Here is a 19645-nt window from a genome sequence, read left to right on the forward strand (position 1 = left end):
CATTTTTCTGTATTTACTCTGAAATGTTTTTATGTTATTGTAATGTTTTGACAATCATAAATAACAAAAATATAGTGAGAAACAGGACAAGGTGATTAGTCGGTGTGGGTCTGTGGTGGGACATGAGCAATTCACGAATCGCTTCTGAACAGACTTGAACACAACCAGCGTATTGTGGGTATCCTTTGAAATAGCAGTACTGTATGTTCTTGTAGCTCAGCTGAAGGTTGAGCTTAATTCAAGAACTGGACTTAAACTTCTCCTTTTCCATCAACTCCCACTACATTAAAGACAAACAACGTAAAATTTTGAACATAATTCTAGGGTGACATTCATTGCAAAGGTGTTTGTAGCTTGTGCCACACAAGTGATAGCTCAAACTACGAGGGCTTCAAAACCTCGCGTGTTGCAGTGTTTCAGCGGAAGGTGGATTAAAAATAAACATACCTGCTATGATTCTATCAGTGGGAGCTTTATTGATGGGTTGATAATGTTATTTATAACTTCAAGCATATGATTATCAGAAAAACTAATAGCAGAAACGTAGCAGAGGTAGTTTGTTCTAGTTGCACAGAAGTAACTCTACAAACAATTGAACAACTCTCTGCCACAGCTGAGAGTATTAATTCAGTATTTATTCCTTCTGACTCCCATGCAGTCAGGCTTCCACCTGCAAACACAACATGCTTCACACCAATTCCAGGAAGGCTGGCCATACCCAAAACCGTGGTTGTTTATCTGGCAGTGCTCCCTGCAGCTGGGGAGTGCTGGCAATATTGCTAGGAATGTGGACAAGTGTTGTAGAAGCATATCTGATAACAGTTCTCATCCTGAGGGCTATGTCAGATTGACGAAAGCACTGGAGAGGGAGGCTAGTTTGTTTAATGAAAGTATAAAATGGGGAGTTTTTCCTATACTACAAGTAATTCATAATTCTAGGAAACCTGAAGTGATAATGCTTGACTGACATCAGTGTTTTTAGATGTTGGGAAATTGTTCTGGTGATTTACTGGAAATATGAAACAAACAAAAAAAAGCACCATAAGGTTACAGCTTCAGCAACAAAACTTCATGCCATAGATACAACTATTACATGGGGAAAATTATTTGTCAGCTTAGTTTATGTCAGTTGGAGAAGTGGAGAAAATAAAATCTCCAGCAGCAGTAATGTGTCTCTAGCAGCAGACTGTTGTATAACAAACAGTGAATGGAAATCACTCTGTTCCCATATCCCTTAGGCTCTGATGTACCAGCCAGGTGGATCTGTACTTCAAACTCTCTTTGGTATGGTAAAGGAAGGGAGAAGCTGGAGTAAATCATAAAACAAGGCCCCACATTGGGAATTTGAGCCACCCCTCCCTTATCACAGCTGCCTTTGTGGCAGCAGCCAAACAAAACACGCCAGTGCAAAACCCAGCCACTTCTGAGTCAGAAATTAATAAAATTGAGGCCGCAGTTCTTTCCCGCACACGTGTGAGGCTGCAGAGGAGAAAAAGGCACTTTTTTATCTCTGAGACATTTCACAGGAGGGAGCTGGGGGAGGAGGAGGGTGGAGGCCTCAGGCTGCTTTTGGGAAGCCCTGTCCACCATCCAGGCACACTCCTGTTGTCCTGAAGGTGGGCTGGATACCCAGTGTGCAGCATCAGCTCACACACTGAGGCAAGGTATTTCTGGTTTTTATTCTGGTTTATGCAAAGCAGGGAGGTAGCTGGTAACCCACAAGAGGCTGGCTCTCTGCTTATCAAAACTTCACACTAATTACAAATTTTAACAAACAAGGTATCAGCATTCATTGGTTACAGATTATGCAACTTTTTCATTAATTAGTACTCTGACTTCTATTGCTAGTTGTATCTTAAGCTATGCCAGGAGAGGTTTAGGCTGGACATCAGGAAGAGTTTCTTTGCAGAAAGAGTGATTAGATATTGGAATGGGCTGCCAGGGGAGGTGATGGAGTCACCATCCCTGGAGGTGTTTAAGGAAAGACTGGATGTGGCACTCAGTGCCATGGTCTAGTTGACATGGTGGTGTTGGGTCACAGGTTAGACTCAATGATCTCAGAGGTCTTTTCCTACCTAATTGATTCTGTGATCTCTCGCTTCTCATGCTAATCAGTCCACAGGCACAGTTCTTCCCCCATTTGAGTCTGGGATCCGTTTCAAGTAGGTGCTCAATGGGTCAGTGGTTGCGATCTCCCACTGCCGGAATGGCCTTTCCCCCAGTTACTGCCCAGCCCTGCTGACTGGGCTCCTGGAGGCTCTTGTCCAGACAGTCCATTCCCCTTGAAATTGTCTTTGCTTTTCCTTTAAAACAAAAGATTAGACAAGCATATGATGCTCACAATGCAACTGCTTAATCATAACTGGTCCAGCTGAAGCTACCAATTATCAACTAAAAAAAATAAAATGCAAGATTTGTCTTGAGGGGCTCAGCATAAAGAGGAGGGGCAGACATTGATCTCTGCGGTGACCAGTGACGGAACCGAGGGAATGGCCTGAAGTTGTGTCAGGGGATGTTTAGGTTGCATATTAGAAAAAGGTTCTTCACGCAGAGGGTGACTGGGTGCTGGAACAGCCTCCCCAGGGAAGTGGTCACAGCACCAAGCCTGACAAGAGCTCAAGAAGCGTTTGGATGATACTCTCAGGCACATGGTGTGACTCATGGGGATGGTCCTGTGCAGGGCCTGGAGTTGGGCTCGATGATCCTTGGCGGGTCCTTTCCCACGCAGCATGTTCTGCGATTCTGTGATCGCTCCGGCAAGGAAGGAGCTGCCGAGCGATGCCCGGGCAGGAAGGGGCGGGCGCCAAGGGCTGAGGCAGAGGCCCCTCCTCCCGGCGCTCCCGTCGCTCCGTGTCCGGGCGGGGGCGGTGCTCCGGGCGGGGCTGCGGGGCCGCTTCCTCCTCCCGTCCCGGCAGCCCCCGCGCGGCGCGGCCTGGGCGGTTCCGTGCGACGAGGGCGCCGCGGCGGCTCCAGAAGTTTCCCGGGGGCGGCAATGGAGGAGGAGGAGGCGGGAGCGGGATCGGGAGCGGCCCCTCGGCGGTGAGCGCCCACCCCGCCCCACCCGGCCTCCCCCGCGGCCCCGCCGAGCCCGCTCACGGCGTTGTGTTTCCTTGGCAGGTTCTCGGACCGGGACGTCGACCGGGACCCGGGGGCGGCGGCGCAGGTGAGGGCCGGGCCGGGCCGGGGGGGCTCCCTGAGAGCCTGGCTCAGGGGAGGTCTGGCTGCGGGGGTGCCCAGCGCCGTCCTGTCACGGTACCTCTGTGGCAGAGAAGGAGGCGGGGGGGAAGGCAAGACAAACCAACTTTCTCTTCCGTGTAGGTAGGTGGTAGCTCACATAACTACATCAGTTGCGATTTGTGGTTTAAAAAGCCCCAAGCTTATTGGAGAAATGTATTCTGTCTTAGTTTTTATTCTGCCCTGGTCTATTTTTTCCTTTCCCTACGTTTAGCGGGGACCAGGACTGATTTTCATTTCATCTCGGCATAAAAAAATAAATTTTTTACGGTGAGAACGATCACTCACCAGAGCAACCTCCCCACGAACGTGATGGAGTCCACATCACTGGAGGTTTTCGACACACCAATGGACAGGCTGCTGGATACCCTTCTCTATGTTGCCTTTCCCATGAAGGGTTAGACGAGATGGTCCTTTGAGATCCCTTACAAGCCGACCTATTCTATGATTTTGCCCGTTAACATGTTTTAATGTGCTTTCTAGGGTTATTTTTACTTAAAGCAGATGGTTAATGGGAAGACAGAACTGGAGGGTGGATAAATATTTCTGTTTAACTGCTTGGAAGGGGAGAGGATGTAAATGGTTAGTTTTGCTTGAATAGAGTAGGTAATAGGACTCGAAGATGATACTGAATTATCTTTGCACAAAGAAAATGGTATGCTAAACTTTTCAGTTTTTTGGGGTTTACCCTGTAACTTCTAAAAGTTTTTCAAAAGATAAGTTGCATCTAAAAAAAAGGACTTGAAATCACCAAATATATATGGCATAATAAAACTAATTCAAGACCTAAAAAAAAAAAAAAAAAAGTTTTATATGGTGTGGTGAAAAATACCCACCAAAACAAGCAAATCAAAAATCCCTGACACCAAAGGGTCTTCAGAAGTATTAAAGAATATTGACAGAATATGCATTTGTATTGTTTCTTGTATTAACATAGTTGTTTTGCTTTTCAGTTCTTTGTACATTCAGTGCTTCAGAACATTATGTAACACATTGTGTAGGCATTATTTAATATCTGTCAGTGTCTTTTAAAATTTTTGTACCAGTGTCTTCTAAAATTCCGGTGCCTTTTTTAGAACTCCTGAATTGAGTAGGCAGGTGGTGCTTGGTAGTCTCTGAGGTGGTAAGTCCCATAGTTCAGTGTAGCATTTTGCTGACTTACAAGCTTGGATCTACAGGTGGTGTGCCATGCTTGCATGGTCTTAGGTGAGGTCTTCTAATTCATGTCCTTAATATTTCTAATCTGGGAGATGATTCTGTATAAGTGCTGCTGTGTAATGCTTCCCTACCTTGCTAGACTTGTGTCCAGTTGGCCTGGCATTTCTGCACTGTCTCTAGGATTTTTGATTCCTTTAGTTCCTGGAGGGCATCTCTTGGTTTTCTGCCCCTGGATCTGATGCAAGTGCAGGATCATCATCCTTTTTTTAATACTGTCTGAATGATAAAGCTTTGAACTCATCAATGACTTTTTTTTCGTTGTAAGTTGAAAAAGTAGATGGCTGTGTGGAGTCAGAAAGAATCTTTAATTCATATAAACTCTTTATCATTTAGCATGAAGGGACTTGGAAGTTCCCAATGTGTTTAGAAATAGATTTGCAATTTGGTGACATGGTAAGGGCCTTTAGAGTCAAAATATGCAGAAAACACATACTTGAGTGTGAGGACAAAGTCTAAGCTTGTTGCTGATGTCCATGATCTGGACTTTCTGGTGCTTGTCAAGTATTATTTGGCTTCTCAAATAGGTTATAGGAGTTAGTTATTCTGTGCATGTGTCTGAGTGAGATGAGGTGACTTACTGATAAAAAGCCAACAAAGAGACTAGTTTCACACTGTTGAAAATGCTTGGCTTTGGTTTGCTTTGCTTTTCTGGGTCTAGTTCAGTAGGAGAATCCATTCATGTGTTGCTGGCTCTAGTCAATGCTTCTGTCATCAACAAAAACCACAGGGAATAATGTTTGGAGGGAGAGGTGATCTGTCATAGAAGTGACTCTGCTTGTAAATGTGCCTGCAATGTTCAGTGTCAGACTCAGACCCTGCTTGGTTTTGAGCGCCAAAAGTGCTTCACCTCTCAGCATAATATGAACTAATTTTAATATGTGAGTTTCCTCATGTCCCTCCCATGTGAAATAGCTATAGCCACGAGTATGTCTGTAACGACAGCTGCTGTTGAATGACTCTAAATCTTAGGAGGGCATCAGTTACAATTGTCTTCTGCCTGCCACTTTCTTCAGAGACCCCTCCAAGGATTTAGATTTATGTGCTGCATCTATATATAGGTTTGTGTATCTTACACTGGTAAGAACTCATGCTAGGGCTAAAAGAAGCTGTTCATGCCACTTAACTCCTAGTTGGCATGAACAGTTTATGTGACATCTGTTAAACAGAAAAAAATACTGATCTGAACTAGAATTAAGGCAAGTCCTCCTTCTCTTCTTTTTTCTCTGGCTTGGTGGGACAGAGTTTTGGCAGCTGTGCTGTATGAATATTTATGCAGGTTTAAAGCTTGTATCTTAGCTACATTCATGCTTGCTAGATTCCAAGTAGAACTCTGAGTAGAAGTCAACTTAGCAAACAAAGTTACTGTACTGTAGCAATGTACTGTAGTGGCTTTGGAAGACTTACTGTCTTCTAACAAAGAGGAAGAACTTCTCTGAGCAATAAGGAGAGAATTGGAGGTGGTCTTTCCAGGTGTGTGCTGTCACTGTGATGTTACTCTATGTGCAAAAGTCATGAACTTTTCTCAGAGAGAGCAAAGTATGATTGTTTCAATTCATGTATCCAGTGATTTCTCCTAGCAAGGGACTACTTTATGCTTATTTCCCTTGTGCAACAATATATCCTCTGAGGCCTGTGCTCCCTCAGTCTTTTGTTCTCCTGCTTTTGTGCTCAGCATTTGAAACAATCTCTTATGCTCAGTAATGTGTTATGTGGTATTTCATTGGGTTACAGTGCTTTGAGCATGTTATCCCCACACAAGTGTTTTGACATAGTGTGTTGACTTCCAAATTCCTAATACTGCACTGCTCTCTCAAATCCAGTGGACCTGCTGAGAATTGTAGGAAGGTCTTTGGAATACAAAGGGTCATCTGTGTGTGAGATTTCACGTTTAAAGCATTTGAAAGTCCTGTTTCCTTCTCAATAAGAAACAGGCTGCTTGAATTTGATATAATTGGCAGGTTGCTTGTACTTCAAGCTCTGATGTTTAAGCTTTGTGGCTGAGAACTAAGCAACAGGTAAACAAATGCCAGTTAGGATGTTATCATCTGAAATGTCTTATAGTTGACAGAGTTTGGTATTTTTTTTTATGGGGGCTTCTGAGGTACCACTTAATTTTTTATTGCCATGTGTGTTTACAGGAACTGACAACAGCTTTGGAAAAGAATCCAGATGATGCTGAATGTTACTGTCAACGAGCTTATGCTCATATTCTTCTACAGAAATATGCTGGTAACATCTTCAGACAACACTAAGAATCCTCTTACCAAGTGTATTATAACACGTTCTTTACAGAAGATGTCTTCAATCTGAAGCCAAATACAGTAATGAAAGAAAGTGTTATCTGTAACTTAATATGATGCTTTTACAGTTAGTACATAATTTTGTAGTTTTCTTTGATTTGTTTCAGCAAAACTTACAATTAATTGGGTATACAGGGTCCCAGCTTTCTGTTTGATTTCAGCATACTATTATCTTGGCAGCTTTTTTTAAGTAAACTTTTTAGGCAGTTTTCAAGATTTGTGTTGTGAGTGTCTTCCATCATTATGTTCTTGGTAGAGAATGAATCCTGTCATAGTAGGAAAGTGGTAAGTGAATAATGCCTTGTAAAAAGATTAGCTGAATAAGATTTGCTTTGTTTTTTCTTTCCAGTAAAAACCAGACAAACAGATTCACAGTCTGGATCTAAGTAGAGGATTTCACTAAATGAAAGTCATGCTACATCTTACATAAGAGCTCTGCAACTGCATTAAGGGTTCATCCATAGCAGTTGTGACTAGATTTAATTCAAATGGTGTGATTTGTGTACAATCCAAGAAAGCTAACATAGTACAACCTGAAAAAAATTCACTGCTAAAAGACTGACAATTTGCTGCTTTTTGTAACATTATTATTATATTTCTCAACATTAAACTGACTTTCAACAGATGCAGTTGCAGATGCAAAGAAGAGCCTAGAACTCAACCCAAATAATGCTGTAGCGTTCCTTAGAAAAGGGTATGTATCATTTTTTGTACTTTGTGAATATTGTGATAATCTGTAGGTCAATACTAGTGTTTGGATTATGGTTCTGTACAAGCTTTTTGCAACACTGTGAATGAATAAATTTACTGCCCTGCCGCTTGCAGCCCATCTGTAATAAAGCAGTGGTTATGCAAAGCCATTTAATTTGAAGTGGTTATCTAAACACCCTCACCATTTCAAAACCACACCTCTTGGGTGATTTAAATTCTTACATGTGTCATTTTAACCAATACAGCACGCCATATATAGAATGTGTATTAGACTGAAAAGTAATTACCACTTTCTTATGTTTTTCTTTATTCTTGTCAGGTTAGGTGAATATCATATGAAAAACTATGCATCTGCTTTAGAGTCTTTCAGAGAGGGACAGAGGTTGGACAGTAAGTATTAAAATTTCTTGTGTGTACAGTACTCCTTTGTTTATGAGAAAAAAATGGGTAATGTATTAGATTATAGTGAAGAGTAAGGATTTTCTTTTTTATAGGCTAATGAATTAGATGCCTGACTTTAGATATCTGACCTTTGGGAGCATTTATGCAGTCACTGGATTAAAGTGTTAAACTGTTTAAAGATGTGTATCAAAGTTCTTAGCAATTAGTGTATGATTTCTTTCTTTCTTTATAAAATGGGGAGTGTTTTCCTACTTCTTGGAGGTCTTGCAGAAAAATGGTGGCAATGGTGTAATATTAAGTGTCATAGTAAAGCTTCTGAACAGAGCAGCCTCCTTATATATACCTGAAATTTCTTAAACAATTTGATATAACAGTCTTTAGAAAGAATGTGTAACTTGGTGGCTGCTCAAACTGGCAAAATGGATTTTTACCTCACATTACATACTTCTTAATTACAGAAGCATATTGATTATATCTCTTTTTTTCTTAAAGTGTTGGCTCCCCAGCTGGACTTGAGCCCTTTTTAGTTTGGGAACAATTAGAGCTTTTTTAAAACCTGACTTTATAAGCAGGAAAGGAGTAGTTTAAAACAGAAAGCTTTGGTAGAAGGCATGGGAAAGCACAAAACAAAGCAATTGCAAGATGGTCGTGGCTCTCTTCTCTTTCCTCCTATCCCCCACTGTAAATAAAACCCTCATTCCATTCCTTCTCTTCCAAACAGCAAGAGAAAATGGTAAAAAAAAAAGGCACCTTGAAAGGTTACACAGAGTGAAGCACTAATCTGATAAGCCTTGTCATGGTCTCAGATCTTCTAGTGTGTTGTCTGATCTGTAATAGTGGCTGGGACGTGAAGGCTTAGTAAAAAGTTAATTACTTTGCCTCTCCCATATAAGTGATCTTGATCCTCTGATTTAAAAGTGGAGTTTCATGGAAGTGTAAGTTAATTTGTGCTTGATGCCAAGTGATCATTCTCCCTACTATTTATGCTTGCTTAGCCTCTTTCAATGCATTAAGTCTGCTGCAACCTACTATTTTTGAAGTATTTTCCCCCTGGATAAATGTGTCGAAATGGCCCAATGAAGGGTCTAAGTGCCAGCAGAAGTGAAGTGGCAGAGCATTGTTGGGGCAGTGGGAGTGGTGGTGGAAAGGGAATGTGGTGGAATTGCAGCAAGTCTTAGCTGTCAGTTTAGGCTGCTCTGAAATAGGAATTAGAAATAAGAAATTTCATTAAGTTCTTTCTGTTTTGGTAGAGTGGATAACTAGGTAGTCTCCACTAGTTTGTTCAGTAGAGAGACAAGTTTGTCTTTGCAGTCAAGTTCTCTATTTAGTATCTTTCCATGAAGGAAGTAATTCCTTGCAGTGACTTACGTAGCTTTCCTTACTTGGTAGGTAACTTTTCATACACCTCCAAACTGATCAGTGGTGGATTTTGTTGAATGACTACTCTTTATTTTTTCATAGTCTTGCCTCACCCTAGGCAACCAATATGAATTTGAGTTTTTTATGTGCATAGATAACCTCACATCCTACTTATGTTATAGGGCACAACAGCACACAGAACTGCAGGTGTCTTTTTACCCGATAAGTCAGTGAATACCAAGATCCTCTTGGCTAATCCAGAATCTCTGAAATACAGCACAATATTTTGCTGTGTTAAATTGCTTGACCTCTACCTGTTTTCATTTATTTTGCCATTCTTTTGCTGCTTCCTCAGTTGAAATGTTTTTGAAGCTTCTTATCAGTTCCTGATTGCTTTCACATCTGAAGATAGTTTCTGCTGTGCTTCCTGTATCGCATTACAAAATTCTGTGAGATGAGGAGTCTTCTGAAGGCCTTTTTAAAATTACAGACTTAGTTGATTCTCTTCCATATATTGCCTAATTTGCTGGCAAGTTTGTCAGCAACAGAATTTGCCTTTGTGGAATGTTTGATGGATGCCAGGTGAAAACAGTTGTGACCTGAGACATTTTGGCAACACAATTAACTTCCAGCTAGTGCAGAATGAACAAAGGACAGAGGGAAAATTTACCGCATATTGCTAAGCAGTTGATGAAGAGAGAAGACTTTAGCTGTTACCGTCTTGGGAAGAATTGCTGTGTTGGGGAATTCTTAGCTGGCAAGTCTGATTTCTTTGCCACACAAGGGACAGAAGTACACTGGTAGACATTTCTGTTTCTTGCTAATGTAGGGACTGTTTTAAATCTTAGTCTGGAATGCTAACAATGAAGAGCTTTCTACTTGTGTAGGACTGACAAGCCCAGAGTATCACAACAAGCTTCCCATTACCACCTACAGGGATATCGAAATAGGACCTGATATGCTGAGTGGTGGATGTGCAATGTTTCTTTATTTTATAAAATAACATTAGAAAGCAATATTCCTTTCCCTCAATTATGCAACTAGATGCATGTGGATTTTTGGAGTTCATACTGCCTTAGATAGAAGAAGTGTAATCTGTTACTCCTTAATATGTTGTGTGAATTTAGGACAATTATACTCAAATTCTCTGGTGGTTTTTTTTTTTTTTTTTGCTGTGGCCATCCTGTGAATTTAGTAAAGGTGGAATGGGTCAACTTTTTAAAGAAACTTCTTAGTAGGTACTTTTCTTGTTTTCTAAGAATTAGTAGATTTTCAGTAAGTGAAGACGCAATTAGGTTTTCTGAGCTAGAATTATTAATAGAAATTACTGGTAAGTTCTTTGGAAGGATAATGCATTTATAAAGAAAGAAAATTCATTTGTGTCAAATTATAAAATGTGTCAGGATGCAGGGGAAGAGGCAGTGGCTGGTGAGTAGGATCCTCTTCACAAAATAGGGAAGATATGGTGGACTTTTCTTTTTAAGTTTGTGTCACATGGTGATCTTAGGCCATAGTTAAAAAGAGAATTCCTCATCTGCTGCTGAAAGAGGCCAGACCAGTGGAAACTTGACTGGGTTTCTCTTTGCGTAGGCTCCTGAGCCTGCTTAATTTCGCTTTTGATTAATAAGCTTTGTTCCCCACTGCAAAACTTGGAAGTCTTTTTACGTTATGGGTGCTAAATTTTGAAAATATTGATCAATTTAGGTTGCACGGGAGCTCTGGAGCTCATAGAATTCCATGCTCTGGCCAAAAGCAGTATTAACTTGGAACTTGCATGTGTTTGCTTGGGTCCTTCTACCATTGTTTTCCAAGTATCTCCAAGACTGAAGATTCCACAGTCTCTTTGGGTAACCTGCTTCAGTGTTTCACCACTCTTTTAGTAAAAAAACTTTTAAGATGTCTGGTGGGATGGCAGAAGTAAAGGGAAGAGGAAATGGCTTGCGGAGTGGGGTAGCAATTTTATGACCTCAGGTGCATCTCAAAATTTATGTACATTTTTATATGTGAAGGAGTTGGGGTGCATACTTTGCATAAATGCAGTGGAGTCAGATTTGGTGTTACATCCGTGTCTGTTGGGAACTCTTTTGTTGACCTTCTTCAAGTCCTTTGCTGGATAGTTGCAGCGTGAACTCCCTCAGTGTGAATTCTGTCTTGTAAAAAGAGAGGGAGTTAAGCTATTCTTAGTAGTTGGTCAGTTGCCACTTTTTTACTTTCTTGACTGTGAAAGATTTTTCTAGGAATTTTGATGAAGTAAGATGGTTACTCTGTTGTTACACTGCTACCTTTTTAACTGCTTTCCATTGAATTCATTTCTATCTGGGGAGCTTGCTTCCTAGAATATCAAGGTCCTCCTAAGCTTCTGGGATTTTGATTCATAGGGTAGAATTGGCACCTGTGTATTTCTTAAAACTTTCTGAAACTTTATTTGTGTTTGTTTGTATGAAACCATCTGGAGAAAATACTTGGTGTTTGTGAAAGCTAGCGGAACTTTGGGTTGTCCCCAGAACAGACTATTTCTTCTGGCATTTCTCTAGAGAGGAAGTGTGTGACTGTTTGAAAAAATAATTTGAAGAAAAATGGAAAAATGTGTAAAAACTGTACTTCTTGCTTTCTAAGCAGTTACACAGGGTTGAACAGGCTGGAAAGCAGTAGCGTACATGGGTCAGTTATTTAGACAAAATCTAGTGTCCTACAAATTAATTTGAATTTAATTAAATATAATTGAATAGTGGAGCTGTGCAAAAATACTTTATTTAAACTCTGTCACTGAAGTGGCAGAGATTACAAGAAGATAATAGGAAATACTACTTTTTTTAGTAAATTGATGCAATTTGATGCAAGTTTGGGATGGATTTGTTCCAGTTGGCAATTGAGAAGAACTTTTCTTCATGCAGTACGTGGAGTGCTTGAAGAGTTTTAACGTTACTGTGTTTGATCTCTTCTAGATGTAGATGATACCTTTACTATTTGGATTAAAAGATGTGAAGAAACATTAAACGGTAAGAAAAACACATTTACTTCATAAGGGATTTGATTTGCCCTCTGCTTAGAAGCTGTGTTATGTTTTTCAAAGATTCACCAGTTTCCTCTTACTTAAAATAATGTTTTTTTAAAAAAATCCCACTCAGAGCACTTGTGTACTTCAGATTCAGAGGAACATTAATATTAGGTTTTTAGCGTAATAATTAGCTGTGACAGGGCAGTACCTATTTAGAGTTCAGACAATCATAATTAATTTTAACTTACGTTCATACACAACTCCAAACTAATTTTAACTGTAGAAGCGTGTGTCAGCTTGCTGTCTAAAAACTGACATCAAAATAAATTTTCGAGTCTTACAGAATATAAAGTTGGAAAGAGGTGGAAATTTGGTGTCTTATAGTCACTGAGTGTGAGTATAGTTTCCTTTCATACCATCTTTCAGACAGACACCCCTGACAACTCATCCACAGTGCTTAAACTGTGGATTTTAATGAGCTAGAACAGAGTGACCGGTGTGGTTTTTTCCTCTGCCTGTTCTGACTTTCCCTCCTCTTTGTGGTGCACACTGGAGAACAGGACAGTAAAACAAGTTCATGTCAACCTGTTCACGAAAAACCAAATAAAGCAGAACCCTTTTGTGTTGCATAGGAATGAACAAATTTCTGCTTTGTGAGATATTTTTGACAAGTTTAATTTTATTTGGAGAAATTAGTTAAGTGATTGGCATGCACAGTTTTACTTGTAAAGAGTTATCTTGGGTGACAGCTTTCTCTGCCCTCTCAAGGGCGTTATCCTGAATATTCAAAAATTGTCTTTTTTGAGCCATTTTCTTAATTCTCTGATACACTAGCAAAACAAAACCAAACCACCAACAAAACAACAACTGATTTTTTTCATTACAGCTTAATATTCCTTTTTTTTTTGATCTTTCTCTCTTTTTGGCAGCGTGCATTACAAACAAGCAAAGAGAAAGTTTTTTTCTTTTCAAACATTTAATCTGAAGTTTAAATTTTTAAATTTTAAAAATTTTAAATTTAAATTTTTAGGAAAAAATATTTAGAAGAAGGGCTACTGAGCTATAGTTTAGATGCAAGTATTACAATATATATTTTAGGTCATACAAGTGAATTTCTCTGCCAAATTTTCATCTCATTCCTCAGTGAAGTTTGCCTAGCATGACATACAAATTTGATGAGAACTTTGTGCTCGCCCTATAGATGGATGGATGATAAGCCTAGTGCAGACTCCCAGAAAGTGATTTTTTTTTTTTTTTTTTTTAAAACTCGTGTTTGCTGTGATGTTGCTTTGATTAAAAAAGGTCTGTATTGGCTTCTGGTAAGCGAGGAAAAGTAATGGAAATTTTGTTCATTCAATTAATCAGAACGTGCTTTATGTTAGAGTTGTTCCTTTACACAAGTTGCTGATTGAAGTCTGGTTAAAAAGTAGAGTGTCATAAAAGCACAGTACTAGAGGTAGAACTGACATGTTTTTAAGTCTTCTACCGTTGCGACTGGAGTAAAGGCAGGATGTCTGGAGTAACTGAAGAAAGCTACAATAAGATTATGCCTCGTAAGTTAAATATGTCTCTTTCTGAAAGTGCAACTCTTTTCTTTCTGCAGCATCACAGACAGATTTGGTAAGATGTTTTCCTTAATATGTTTATTATCTTGATTTCTTTGTTAAGCTAAAGCATACTTTTGTGCTTCGGTGGTTTTCCAGGCATTAAAAATAATCTTTTTTTGTTGTATGCAATTCTAAATATTTAATTTTTCTTCTAAACATGAGTGCTTTTATTTGAGACCCAGGTTGCAAAATTTGAACCCTGAAAACCCTTAGGAATGGCATACGAATCTGGCAATTACTGTATGTTTATTGAGTTAAATTTTAACTTTCTGGCTTTCCGTCTGAGGCCTAATTTACAAATTAACCAGCTCATGGTGTCGGTACTAACTTGATTGGGATTGTTAGAAAGTAACTTTATTTTTCTCAAAGCTTGCAAATGGGTTGTGCAGGCTTTTCTTCTGCTATAATGTGCTCAGCTTTCGGGGGTTTCTTTATTGGAAGTATTCATAAGGAATGTTAACACTGACCTCTCCTTTTGTTTTTTCTTGAGACAAAAAAAGAAAGGCAATTTGCATTGGATGTTCTTCTCCCTCCTTAATAGTTACTTATATTTTTTATATTTTAAGAAAAGTGTGGAGGAGAAAGTGTACAGAAAACATGGTGATTGTATGTAACGACAAATCTCAGAGTTAAAAGGTTTTTATGTTTAAAGGTTGGACCTTGAGCTTTTAGACCTATTTCAGGTTTCCTTCATGATTTCTAGATTAACAGCCTAGTCACTGTATGTTTTTCGGGTATACATCTTATCCAGGAAGAAGGGAGTTAAAGATGAACTTAAGTGTTATTTATAAAATGACTGACCAATATATTCTGAGTTACAGATTGACATATTTAACGTAAATTGAACCTTTTTAATCTGGCATAAATGGCTAGGAGAGCAGTGAAGAGCTTCTTCACCTGTAAGTTAATGGTCATACAAAAATCAAGACAAGGGGAGCAGTTGAAATCAAGAAAAGGGGAGCAGTTGATATGAAAATTATTTGTGTCTTTGAAAAGTACTTCATGGTATATTTTCACTTACACTGATGTAACTTTCTTTCCAACTGAATATGCTTCAAGTAGAATATGCAGCAGCAACCTCTGCCACCAAAGATCAAGTAAGTTGACTTCAGCTTTACCATGAGATTTAAAATAATTGACATATAACTGCTCTTTGGCTTGGGGATTGGAGAAGCAAGATAATGACTGTAGAAATTTTTGGGGGGTAACTTTAAAAACGTGACAGTCTAAGTGAAGTCTTTCTCAGTGTCATCACTTTTGTTCAGACTGAATGGTACTTTCAGGAGAGTTAAACCTCACTGGATAGAGGGCAGTAGCATAAGCATTCTGGCTTCTGTTTCTAATTCTCATGCTGAGCTTAATTCAAAACCTGTCCCATTGTGCCTAGTGTAGGTAATCTTTTTAAGATCCTGAACTAAAAAGTGTATTTAATTTGTAGAAACCAAACATCGGTTAAGAAAGTGATCTAATTTTGATAATGCTGCTTGATTTAAAAACTATTTGTTCTTTAACTAGTTATCTTGTCAATTTTGCAACTGCTTTTTCAGAGGAAGGGGAAGAAATCTTCCTTTATATGTCTTCTCTCACGCATTAACAACCTACATGAGGTACTGCTGCAGGTTTTGCTATTCATCTGTTTAGCTCTTTGCAGTCAGTTTTTCCCTTTTTTTCTTTTTTTAGATATGACTGGTACCAAACAGAATCTCAAGTAATTGTGACTATAATGGTCAAGAATGCGCAGAAGGATGACGTCAGTGTGCAGTTTTCAGAGAAAGAGGTGATTTGTATTGGTTATTGATACTCATCCCTGAATTGCCTAAGATGTAGTACTTAAACCAGTGAACATTATGTGCTGTAGTAGCATGAAAAGAATGGTATGGTACGGATGGTCTTCTCTCTGAGCTTGTTTTGTGTACAGTTAAACTGTATTTGTGCATGTGCCCCGTCAAGTGAACCTGGATCAATGTCACAGCAGTGTCCATAGGACTGATACACAAGCAGTAGCGTGCTGTGCATGCTGTAGAGGGAACATCTGGTTTTCAGCTGCCTCTGTGTTGGGGGGGATAGGGGAAAAAGTGGTCTGGACTTTAATGTTAGAGTACCCATGCATCTGGAGTGGCAACAGACGGACGAGGTATTCTAAAAATAGGTATAAATGAGTAATATCTTGCTTTAGGACAATTATAGAAAAAGAATGAACGTTGGTCAGTGGGATTTTTTTGCTTTTGGCATCACTAAAATTGTTCATAGCAGCAAAATATGTATTTTAAGGAAGTGCAGTAATCTCTTCAATGAAATACCATATGTTGTACCAATGAAGTTCATGTTTAATTTAGCTGAGAATATTGAAGAGTTAGGTTCTTAACTAAGTTGATACTTCATGAACTGCTAGAAGTAGTTAGTTGTTATTATCTGCTTTAGGTTGTTAAAATTGTGTGAGCACTTGCCATGTAGTTTACATATATTAGAAGAGAAGTTGCAGATTGTTTTCATGTTCCACTATTAACATATTGATACTTCACTTGCTGAATAATTGTTTCCCCAAAGAGCGCAAATCAAGCTGACAAGGTAACAGGGGTTTTAAATACTCGCGGCAAGAAGTGAAATTTCCTCTTCATTTTCTAGTATATTTTAGAAATAACGTGTCAAATAATGCAGTAATTTAATGACATCACCTGAAATTATATTAATTTAATCACTTGATGATAATCTTGGTAACAAATGACTGTCCTTTATGGAACTGCTGCCAAAGATGACCTGATATGTTTTTTTAACTTTTAACAGGTGAATGCATCAGTGAGACTTCCATCAGGTGAAAGCTTCAACTTAAAGCTTGATCTTCTTCATTCTATAGTGCCAGAGCAAAGTACATTTAAAGTGCTTTCAACAAAGGTAAGCTTCTTAAAGTGTAAATTATCTCTTTGACTGTTCTGATTTTGAAATAGTTTCTGCTCTATCTCTCTGCAATAGTCATAATATCTTGCTTTTCATATAGGAATGCTTTTTCTTTCTTCAAGGTGCCTTTCAGGTAGTGGGAGGCTTTCTAAACTTGTGCAAATATCAGAAATAGTAATATGACGGTGCTTATTGAAGTGCAAATGATGGAGTTATGCTGAGGATTCTTTCACTTGTTGCTGTAGAAAGAAGACTGTGATCTTCATGATTAAAATAGAGGTATTAGGAAAGTATGAATACCTTTTTGCAAAACTTTCAGGAGACAGTATTGCCTTGTGAACCATTGTTACCTTTTTGTGCCCAAGAAATAAAAGTCAGACTTTGAAAATTTCAGTGTTGAAATAGTTCTTTACGCTTTTATGACTTCTTCCTGGTGAAGGTTAACCATGAGATTAACTGCTCATGGCTTTTCAAGAGAGTGCATTCCATGCTGTTGGTGGAAATAGTACATGCTTGGAGACACTTGAAACTTGCATGGTATGAGGGAATGCTTCTGTCTCAGCATCCTGTTTGTTCTGTATTACCGGTATAGAAAAATCAGAAACAGTCAGTGGTCTGGCACAGCATTTATTCTTGGCATAACCAATAGGCAGATATGTGCTTTATCCATTGACCCAAGCCTCAATCCCTGGTGCTGGAATGTGATGTTGATTCTTCCCCTGTGTTTCAGTAGTGGTTCTGCAGAGCTTATGGAAATTCTCTTGTGTACTCGTGTTCCATTTTACCTGTTTACTTCTCAGAAAGGTACCTATAATAGTTCTTGCATCGTTTCAGGGACAAGGGACTTGAAGATGGCATTGAGAGGATTATCACAGAAAGTTGGTCTTGTTTTTCCAGTCCTTGCACTAAGGAAGCCAGGCAGGTTGTGCGATTGAACCATGTGCGCTCTTATGCTGTGGGGGAGTAAGTGAAGTTCTCAAAGTACGTAGAAAATCTGCCAGTCCATTAGTATTTATATAAATTTGAGTGGAATGAGCACAAACCTTGTCAAGAAGGGTAGCTGTGAGGTCCTGTTTGCCTTATGTTCTTACCCAGCTTGTGTTACACTTTTCCTTTTGTCTTGAAGTTTACTGTTACTTTCTTAGGAAGCATCTACATGCTGCTGAGCACTGTGAAATTCACTTTGTCTTTCTATACTGCCATCTCTAGCCTGGGTTTATCTCTGAAATAATCTCTAGTAGTCTAGAGCCTGGTTTAGGTTGATGTTCCAAAAGTAGGCTGAAAGCCTTAGTTATGTTCAGGCAGTGTCTGAATTGTAAATATTTTGCATTTACTTTTCAAATGTTCCTAAATGTTTGTGAGAGAATATTTTTGAGGCTAAATGGGATAAGAGGGAACACAGAGGGTGATCTAACTACAGAAGTCAGTGCTTCAACATGTTCTTATTTTTGCAGAAAGAGTAGTATAAGGCCATCCGTGAAGGCATAGTGAAGGAATACAGTTTAAATGATGCCCCAGCTGGTTCCTGTTCCGACCACCAGATGGAGTCTGGCTGAAGAAAAAAAAATTAAAAGCAGGTCTATGTTAAGCATGCAAAGACTTCTTTACAGGTTTAGAATATTTTACTTTGAAAAATATTAAGCACTTTAGGAATGGTTCAGCCTTGGTATTTAAATGATAGAAATTCAGATTTCTTTTCTTAGGTTTTGTGTATGTACTTCGTTCTTATGAGCAGTATGGGAAATGTGCAGTTATTTGAATAAACTATCTAATTGATTAGAACATCTCAAACCCTTCACAAATTATTTTTTTAGTGTTTACATGAAGTCCTTTCGTAAGGACTTTGAAAGAGAGACATAATCTCATCATCTTCCCAATTATATGAACTTTTTACTACACACTATTAAAGACATTGAGTTTTCTTGGGATAGAAACAGATCTATTCCTGTGGATAAATAATTTCGGGTAAGAATAACTGCATTTGTTCACACTGCTTTATTTTGTGCTGCTGCTTTGAATGTGTGAGCCATGTTACCACTAGCATTATGTAGTCTTCACTGGGCAAGAGTCTGGCCTTTTTTTTTTTTTTTTCAATTATATCAGGAAATACATGAGGAAACAGTGGAATGTATGAGCAGGTTTGGATTTCCCTGAACTTTGTAAAACTAATAAATTTAATGGATAAAGGATGAAACAACAGAAGTGGCAGATAGTAGAACAATCCTGTGTATTTTGGAACTAAGAGAAGCAATAGAGGGCTTCCTTGATACTGCTTCAAATTGATCATCACTTGACAAATGCAAAGGCATAAAGGTAAAGATGCAACTTCAGGAGGAGAAAATAGCCTGAACTGTATTTGCAGAACTACAAATTCTAAAGTAACTACAAAGAGCAGAGAGAACTTCAAGACTCCGGGATTGGTTCTTTCAGGGAGCGTTAGCAGTGGTGAAAAATGCAGTTGATTGCATAAGAATTGTTTCTGTTCCATCAGTGAAATTAAAATTATACCTTTCAGTCAATCTGTGCTGTGTCTCGCAGAACTAGCAAGTGGTACAGAGGTAGCATAAATAGATGTTTTGAGCTGTTTGAATGATTTCTGTTTGAGCAGAAGTAAATTAGTGTTTATCATCTGCAGACTTTGACTTCAAGCTGTGAGTTAGAAGAGGAAAAATATTTGATGCCAACTCAAGAACTCCACTTTTTTTCTCCACTTAAGAGAAAAAAATCTTAAATCTCTTTCTTCATGCATTCTCTAGTGTTGTATATTCTCCAATTGTCAACAGTTTTAGAGATGATACAGGCTGCCTCTAATGGTGACTGTATGTGTTACTGCCATACTTGAGGCCATTTTTATTTTACCTAATTCAAGAGTTTATCTGCTGTTCAGTAGATAACACTGCCTGGAAGTTCAGCTTTGAGAT

General features: G+C 38.9%; 1 protein-coding gene across 1 annotated transcript in view; it reads left to right on the forward strand.

The window, feature by feature from the left end:
* Positions 1-2920: 2920 nt before the first annotated feature.
* Positions 2921-19645, forward strand: part of SUGT1 (SGT1 homolog, MIS12 kinetochore complex assembly cochaperone) — a 28925-nt gene continuing 12200 nt past the window's right edge. Inside the window, exons 1-10 of the mRNA XM_032679737.1 lie at positions 2921-3039; positions 3118-3163; positions 6591-6681; positions 7377-7446; positions 7783-7853; positions 12170-12223; positions 13826-13842; positions 14892-14926; positions 15510-15606; positions 16614-16721. Of these exons, the coding sequence (XP_032535628.1) occupies positions 2993-3039; positions 3118-3163; positions 6591-6681; positions 7377-7446; positions 7783-7853; positions 12170-12223; positions 13826-13842; positions 14892-14926; positions 15510-15606; positions 16614-16721 (636 nt within the window). The 5' untranslated portion in view covers positions 2921-2992. The remainder of the gene's footprint in view (positions 3040-3117; positions 3164-6590; positions 6682-7376; positions 7447-7782; positions 7854-12169; positions 12224-13825; positions 13843-14891; positions 14927-15509; positions 15607-16613; positions 16722-19645) is intronic.

Source organism: Chiroxiphia lanceolata, chromosome 2, assembly GCF_009829145.1.
Source record: "Chiroxiphia lanceolata isolate bChiLan1 chromosome 2, bChiLan1.pri, whole genome shotgun sequence".
Taxonomy (NCBI): Eukaryota; Metazoa; Chordata; class Aves; order Passeriformes; family Pipridae; genus Chiroxiphia; species Chiroxiphia lanceolata.